This window comes from Salvelinus namaycush, chromosome 13 (assembly GCF_016432855.1).
Source record: "Salvelinus namaycush isolate Seneca chromosome 13, SaNama_1.0, whole genome shotgun sequence".
Taxonomy (NCBI): Eukaryota; Metazoa; Chordata; class Actinopteri; order Salmoniformes; family Salmonidae; genus Salvelinus; species Salvelinus namaycush.
In genome coordinates, this window is record NC_052319.1 from 11,556,025 (window position 1) to 11,564,732 (window position 8,708).

Here is an 8,708-nt window from a genome sequence, read left to right on the forward strand (position 1 = left end):
CTACCACGACATATCAAATGAATTGCATTTGATAACAAACTATATAATAGAAACCATAAACGAAATGAATTGTTGGTTAAAATCCAGGTCACAGAAAAAGGTTGATGAGTGGCTAGATTCACTTTTAAAAGGTCTAAATACACTGACATAAGGACCAACAAACAACAGTAGCAATAGCCTACCAGCTGACTGAAAGAATACAACGAGAATAGAGCAGAGTTTCAGAGTAACCCACTAATACTATATGAGTAGAAATACGTTTTTAAATGCCCAGCAAAAGTCTGTTTACAACTGAAAACGAAACTTTCTGTTCTTCAATTCCCTCTGCGATTAAGCTATTCGTCACCATAGGCTGATCAAAAAAACATTCCTGTTTGGCGATTTGGATAAAGTCCGCTTGGTGGTGAGGAGGATTAGTATTGCATACCTCTTGTATAATCAAATAGGCTATTTACCTGCTTACGATACGGAGTCCTCAATGGGTTCGCAGAATTCGCAAAAATCATCGTCGGTTTCCAAAGTCCCAAAACAGATTTATTTCGAACTATTTGTATCCAATGGCTGTTTAGGATAAGTTGTACATTTGACCAGAGATGTGTTTTTAAAACAAATCGTATCTTTGCTACACTAAAGCATAGACTATAGGTTACTGTAGGCCTAAATAGTATACTGTATTTGACATATACTACTGTACTATACAGCGATGGCAATGTATCCGCGAATCAGTCTGAACTTCGTTTGCCCAACCCCGATCTTTTGACTGAGTTCATTGATTTGCATTGAGTCTTCCGCAGAACGGACCCAGCAACGGTGGGAAAAACCATTACTCTATCCGGTATAGGGATTATGACTTCACTGGATAACATGAAAACAACACTATATAATAACTTTTTCTGCAAATTCCAAGGAGATAATCTACAAAAAAACAGCCTATATAAGATGTAGAGGCCATGCTGGTTAATAGCTGGTATGATAAAATAATAGGTCTATAAACGATAGATTGTTACAAACAATGTTTCCCTGTTTTGCTACACTTTGTCTAGTCTGAAATGCATACCATACATTCCATAGTGCGGCCATTAGATAGTTAAAGGAGCAGTACGATATTTTTGATCGATTCAGGACTCGTATCTTATTACAATTTGAAGAATATTTAAGAAATTGAATGAACGCAGGCCACAATTTAGTCCATTAAACACAAATTATTGAATTGTTATGAAGATAATCAACACTGAAAGAAAAAGTACATTGGGGGTTATGGCCATAGGACACTCGTTGAAATAAGTATTAATCAGACTGATGAAAGCAGACAAAAAAGAGCAAACAGTGAGATGAAAATACACATGGGAAAATGTCATTGAAAAGATATACAACCAATTTGAAATGTCAACTGTTCTAATCCAGTAATAGTTACAAAGTCTATTCTGATAGGGTGACCCCGCTTTTTATTATAGCAAAACATACACTTAGAGGCTGCGCTAGGCTATAAATCAAAACCAATTCACCTGCCATTCTCAGTCTCTGATTGGAAAACCAACTGTGGTGATGTAGTCAGAATGTGAATGCATGCTGACCTTAAGGTGGTCGTTGCCTTTGTGGTCATCTTTTTGACCTCTTTCTTGTTCTACCAGGCTCTTTCTTTCACCTGGCTTGTTGTCATCCTTTACATCCTTTCCCCAACTGCATTTCCTGTCTTTAACTAAGTCTATTCGTTTTGTTCGCCCTTTTGTGTCAGGGGCTTTGAACCAACTGCTAATGAGATTATGCAACATCTGGTCTTTTGACCACTGCAAACAGAGCAATGTCAACATTGGTCTAAAACCAAATCAGCCCAAAAACCCAATCACAATAAAACGTTTCCTTTTGGTTTCAGAATGTGCTCACTTTAAACCACGATCTACCAAAAGCTCCAATTTGAATCTTTCCTTCCTCTTTTTTCCTTGTTGATTTTTTGGGAGGTTGTCCAAGTGATACCGTATGTTCATTTTGAAACACACAGACGTTTTAACATATGGTTTCCTAAAAGACACTGCAGAGTCATATAGATCGAGCATGTAGGGAGGTCCTTTGGGCCACCATGAGGTGTCAATATATGTCACCCTTAAAGGGAAAAGAGGGACCTGAATTAGCACTCCGTGGAGATCACTGAGAAATGGGGACCAGGGCAGGGAGAGCGACAGACAGTGCAACTATCCCTTTTATATAGGAGTCAAAGGTACATATCTCTATTGCCTTAAAGTTGTTACATAAAACACATAGCCAACTGTAATCAAATCAAATCAAATCAAATGTATTTATATAGCCCTTCGTACATCAGCTAATATCTCGAAGTGCTGTACAGAAACCCAGCCTAAAACCCCAAACAGCAAGCAATGCAGGTGTAGAAGCACGGTGGCTAGGAAAAAATCCCTAGAAAGGCCAAAACCTAGGAAGAAATTGTAATTGTTCTTTCTTGTGAATACATTTATTGACCTGAAGCTTCATTCATTCTTTTCTATAGGAATTGATGCTGGCAATAATGTAATCTAATAATATATTCCATTTAGCAGATGCTTTTATCCAAAACAATTCACAGTCATTCGTGCATGCATTTTACGTACACTACCGTTCAAAGGTTTGGGGTCACTTAGAAATGTAGTTGTTTTTGAAAGAAAAGCATTTTTTGGGTCCATTAAAATAACATCAAATTGATCAGAAAAACAGTGTAGACATTGTTAATGTTGTAAATGACTATTGTACCTGGAAACGGCTGATTTCTAATGGAATATCTACATAGGCGTACAGAGACCCATTATCAGCAACCATCACTCCTGTGTTCCAATGGCACGTTGTGTTAGCTAATCAAAGTTTATAATTTTAAAAGGCTAATTGATCATTAGAAAACCCTTTTGCAATTATGTTAGCACAGCTGAAAACTGTTGTTCTGATTAAAGAAGCAATAAAACTGGCCTTCTTTAGACTAGTTGAGTATCTGGAGCATCAGCATTTCTGGGTTTGATTACAGGCTTAAAATGGCCAGAAACAAAGACCTTTCTTCTGAAACTCGTCAGTCTATTCTTGTTCTGAGAAATGAAGGCTATTCCATGCGAGAAATTTCCAAGAAACTGAAGATCTGGTACAACGCTGTGTACTACTCCCTTCACAGAACAGCACAAACTGGCTTTAACCAGAATAGAAAGAGGAGTGGGAGGCCCCGGTGCACAACTGAGCAAGAGGACAAGTACATTAGAGTGTCTAGTTTGAGAAACAGACGCCTCACAAGTCCTCAACTGGCAGCTTCATTAAATAGTACCCGCAAAACACCAGTCTCAACGTCAACAGTGAAGAGGCGACTCCGGGATGCTGGCCTTCTAGGCAGAGTTCACCTGTCCAGTGTCTGTGTTCTTTTGCCGATCTTAATCTGTTCTTTTTTTGTTGGCCAGTCTGAGATATGGCTTTTTCTTTGCAACTCTGCCTTAAAAGATCAACTTGGATTAGCTAACACAACGTGCCATTGGAACACAGGAGTGATGGTTGCTGATAATGGGCCTCTGTACGCCTATGTAGATATTCCATTAAATATCAGCCGTTTCCAGGTACAATAGTCATTTACAACATTAACAATGTCTACACTGTATTTCTGATCAATTTGATGTTATTTTAATGGACCAAAATGTGCTTTTCTTTCAAAAACAAGGACATTTCTAAGTGACCTCAAACTTTTGAATGGTAGTGTATATGAAATAAAACTAAAGATTTGGTCCTCTACAGACTTAAAGCAACACTTCTAGTGCTTGAGAATTGCTGTTATACATGACGTATGACAAATATCTCACCTATGTGTGAACCTACAGTCACGGAAAGGCCTGCAGTGATATCCAATTTCCCACGGCCACAAATCAGTTCCTAAGCAGGCTGTTTTGACATGATACAGTCTCTGCTGAATCAGCAGAGCTAACAAATTATCAATTTAATTCTGGCTTTATGTCAGACCAAACCCTACAGACATCAGGGCTTTTACAAAGAATCTAGCAGCTTTCCTAATAGATGATAACTATACACACCATGCCACTATAGATGCCAATTTTAGCCATTTATGAGAACGGTAGGTTTAAGACTGCAACAGGGAATTGCTGGTAAGGAAATCAGCTACTTCATCATTCAAGGAATCAGGCACCCACAGCCCATATAATTATAAGAATCAGTTTGTCTGGAAACTAACAGCAGCTATACGGTTTAACACAAGAGTTTGTCCTCTTTGAAAGGCTGACATCTCCCATCCATTTCCTTCCTCTCCGTTAGCTCGCTCAGAGTGAGATCCAGCAATACCACAGCACCCTGAAATTCAAGTGGAGGAAAGAGAGTCCCAGCAGTACCAGGAAGGCTTTACAAACAGCTCTGTATATTTACCTTCCTGCCTGGATGGAAGGGGTGAGTTCAGGGGACTGCCCCTCTGAGGCAGCAACAGAATCATTTTCGACGACACCCAGCGAGTTAGGGTGGAAGCAAGTAAGCCACAAAGTGTGTGTGTGTGTGTGTGTGTGTGTGTGTGTGTGTGTGTGTGTGTGTGTGTGTGTGTGTGTGTGTGTGTGTGTGTGTGTGTGTGTGTGTGTGTGTGTGTGTGTGTGTGTGTGTGTGGAATGGTGGTGGGGTAAGAACAGCTCAACCTAAAGTTGTCATTATCCAGGATTGGGAGTAGATTCATGGAAAGTCTTTCCATACTTCCAAATTAAAATAATATGATGATAAGTGTGTCAAATTGCACAGACAATTCAATAAAAGCTTGTAGAGTGGATGCTACACTCGTGACAATGATGGTCTTACAAACTTTTGCTTTAGACAAACAAAACTTCCCCAAAATGCCTGATCCTGAAAATGTGTGTCAATCTTGATTTTGACAGAAGTCTGCAGACAGTTTTCCAATGATAAACGGAGAGTAGCTTGGACAGGACAGTACAGTACAGGGTAAACATGCTGTACTGCCCATCTGTCTGAAGCACTCACTGGTCATGTGATGTCAGCACCAGGGATGGGATCATGTGGCAGGTGATCTAAGTTTGACTTACTGCACCAGCACTGAGGGATAGAATATCAAAAACTGATGTTTTGCTGTCAAGAGCACATTGGTCAATGAGAGAGCTTTGGCTTTATTGGTGGTCAGTTGAGAGGGGTTGTAATAGAACATTGCAAATTCCCTTTTCACGTTTTTTTTTATGTCATACTGAATGCCACATTCATATAAGAGCGCTTCTAAAAATGTGAAGAATGTTTCATCTTGTGTACTGACTAAATGTAGAGCATGCAATGTATTCCAAGTAGGAAACAAATATTTTCATGTCATACTACTCTATATGGCAACAAATTAGATTTGTATTATTATTATTGTTTTACTGTGAAAGCAAATAGGAAACATTGAACAACCCACATCCATTCTTTAATATTCATTTGAAATCATTCATATCCATATTGCTTGAAAATAAATACATGATTGACATGAATGCACCCATTTTCAATTACCTTTCCTATTCCCCGCCTCAGATCCAGTGAGGTGTTTCATAAATAATTCAAGAAAGGGGAAATTGATTATCAATGCAATAGCCTGATACGAGATGTTTATGTTTTTCTTATAAGATATGTTCTCATGAAAAAAAGACAAGGGCCTTGATGAGAAGTGAAAATCCCAAATTCTAAAACCCTGACTACAGTCTGCCTCTGTAATAATTGACTTTGCAAAGTGAAGGAAAAAAAATAGATTGAAATATTCCTGCTATATTACAATTGATATAACAGCCCCTGTTGCTTTATTTCATTGCATGCTCATTTCAATTGTTTCACGCAAGAAGCAATGAATAAGAAATGATTACCTTGATGGCCTATGTGTCACCATTGACATCTTTCTAACTCTGATGAGGCTTTTCAATCTTTTCTCTATTTTTTATGAAAGAGCCTCTTGGCAGAGAGAGCCTCAACAGCAGGGTGGGTATTATTGTGCACCGTGTAAACCCACATTTTGTTCATGTCAAAAGTCCCCAAGAATGAGAATCATAGGAGCACAATGGTTGCTCTTTCAGCCCTACACCAACATAAAGAGCAGCGACATTGTGCTGTTCAACTGTGTACATTCAGCTGCTAGGCAACTCTCCAAACTTTATTGTAAACATTGTATAGGGCTTTTTCAGCCTCGGCGTAATGCCATTGTTCACAGTCTCTGCATGTAATGTCCGATGGCAGTTAATGTGCTTACCTTCAATTGATTACTATAGGCTTGTGTTGACAACAAACAAGAATACAAAATAGTGATTTAATTGGATTTTAATCATTATTTAAGCTTGTAAAAGAGTATTTCCTTCAATGTAAACACTTCTTCACCAGTAAGGACCGTCTGTTCTTCAAACTATTGTAAATCTGTGAACCCCTAGTCTAGTGGATCACTGAAATACTGGATCACTCACATAGATATTCGACACCAGTTTGTACCAAGCACTTTGTTCTGAAACTAGAAGCAGTCTGTTCTGCTCCACTTGAATTACTCTATCAAAGTACTGTAGCTAGTCTCCTGCCGAAACAGAAATCCAGTCGCTTGACAAACATGCTAAAACACGCTATGAATTTCTGTGCTTTGTCAATGCGATTCCTGTGAGACTATCTCAAAACGTAACAACAAATGGACGACAACAAAAGCACATATCATGAATAATGCAATATTTTGGCGCTTACTGAACATGATACAGCTCTTCTATACAAAATCAATATCACAACAAATAACATACAATATCACTAAACCTTTAAAGACTCCCAACATCACATACACACCAAAATAGATGAAAAATCTGTGCCAGGCCCCCTCAATAAGATCATAATAGGGTCATTGCATTTGGATCCAAGCAGAGAGGCCAGCAGGACAGAGCAGGACAGTAAAATGTAAACCACCATGTCAGCTATCCACAAATCCATGAGCAAGGCCCTGTTTGAAGTGGACAAGCCACTTCTGTACTAAGGCCACCCCACACATATATGGTGTGTCATAAAACAAACTGAAAGGGGCCACATCCCTTTCCATGTGTAAATCACATGAATGACCCTATTTTTAAATCGAATTCAAAGAATGACTCTTTAGCCAATGGAATAGTGAGATTTGAAGGGAAAACATTTAGCATTTTTGGGTGTCTTTTATAAAGTCAGCATTTTATGACTAAATTTCACCAATGAATGCAAGTGCCATTTTGACTAACTTTGGCGAATAAGCTAATACTTTCTCTTCAAATTATATCGTCAAATAAAAGAGAAACCTGCTCTTGCTAGTATCACTTAGTTGTATGGAAGCTCTTCAAATGATATCAAAATGGAAAATAAATCGCCCATGCATTCATAACACAGCTATAATAGGCTGTGTAGCTAACACAACGGCATTGCAAAATCCCGTTTAAGGTCTTTTTCATTGGCTCGACACACTCAGATGTCTATCTCTGTTTGAAAACATATCCTCATTTTACTGTTGCATACTAAGCAGCCTATAGGGCTGCCGCTCTGGGACCTTGTCTTTTAATAGGCAGCCAAGCTGATTAAACATGTATGGAGCTTAAGTGAGGCAAAGTATTCTGTAGGAGCCTCTTGATGATCAGTGGTGATGCCTGTAGGTCAACTGAGGACTGTCATTTGACCCCCATATGCCCTCTGATTTTCAACACATAATTCATTAATGATGCTGTAAAGAATTCGATCAAACCTGACTTGCGCTCTTATGATCATTCATCAATACGAAATAGCATATCAAAAACTACATAAACAATTCACAATAAAATTAATTGGGTTGGGAGATGCTATCTTGATCTAACACTTAATTATACATGGCAGTGTTTAAGGGATTTAGGAATAACAGTAATCCTATAAATTGTGCATCGTTTCTATTAGCTAACCCTGGAGAGCCACAGTCACCCCAATGTAAATCCAAATGATCCAAGTCAATAGTGAACCGAAATATCTGTCAGAAGAGTTTTACAGGTGTTGAGATGCACTAAAGCTGTCCAGGGTGCTTAAGTCATAAAGTGATCTCAATCTATTTTCCTGAATACATAGGCCTATGCGTTTCAAATGACTTAATAAACAGAACCCCAACGAACAAGAAATCTGACAGACAAAATAGAGTACAATAATCTACCGAGGCAGATGAAGAACATGTTCTTATCAACTGTCGAATCTAACCGCGCATTGATCATTTTACGATGTAGAGTCAATCGCCCATTTTCAAGTATATAGAGCACTGTTTTACTGTACCTTCGCTTGCAGGTATCGGGGGTAGTAATATGAGTACTGGGGGTACATCTGTTGTTGCCACACTTTTCCCATGAATATAGAAAGATGAACTAGTCGCGCAGGAACTGAAGGTTACTTCAGTATTTCCTCCAATTCGGTTTTTCGTCAGTCAATTCTCTCGTTGTTGGGAGACCTCACTCTGGAACCAAACAGCGAAACATTGGGATATCAACCAGCCTCTGCGCAAATGAACTGCGTTTCTGCGTGGGCGTTGGACTTGCTTCGGGTGATGGGTTCTCTGCTGTGGGCACATTCTGACTGGAGCCAAAGTGGTCACTGCAAATGCTGACCAGTTGGCTATTCATGCAATCTCATTCAGAACAGTGTCAAGAGAACAGTTTGATTAATTTTGATAATACATTTTGTATTTGAAGATACAAAAAGGACGTTTTAGTCACTGATGCACTGGAAGTCCA

At 38.9% G+C, this 8,708-nt stretch overlaps 1 protein-coding gene across 5 annotated transcripts in view; it reads right to left on the reverse strand.

The window, feature by feature from the left end:
* LOC120058235 (RNA-binding motif, single-stranded-interacting protein 1-like) overlaps positions 1-8,500 on the reverse strand; it is a 48,852-nt gene extending 40,352 nt beyond the window's left edge. For 2 of the 5 annotated variants that reach the window (XM_039006747.1, XM_039006742.1), the window contains exon 1: positions 8,254-8,497. In XM_039006747.1, coding sequence (XP_038862675.1) covers positions 8,254-8,325 — 72 coding nt within the window. In that variant the 5' untranslated portion in view covers positions 8,326-8,497. Of the gene's footprint in view, positions 1-455; positions 762-8,253 lie in introns of those variants that run through there. The other 3 variants (XM_039006746.1, XM_039006743.1, XM_039006745.1) reach the window with 3 other exon arrangements.
* Positions 8,501-8,708: the final 208 nt, after the last annotated feature.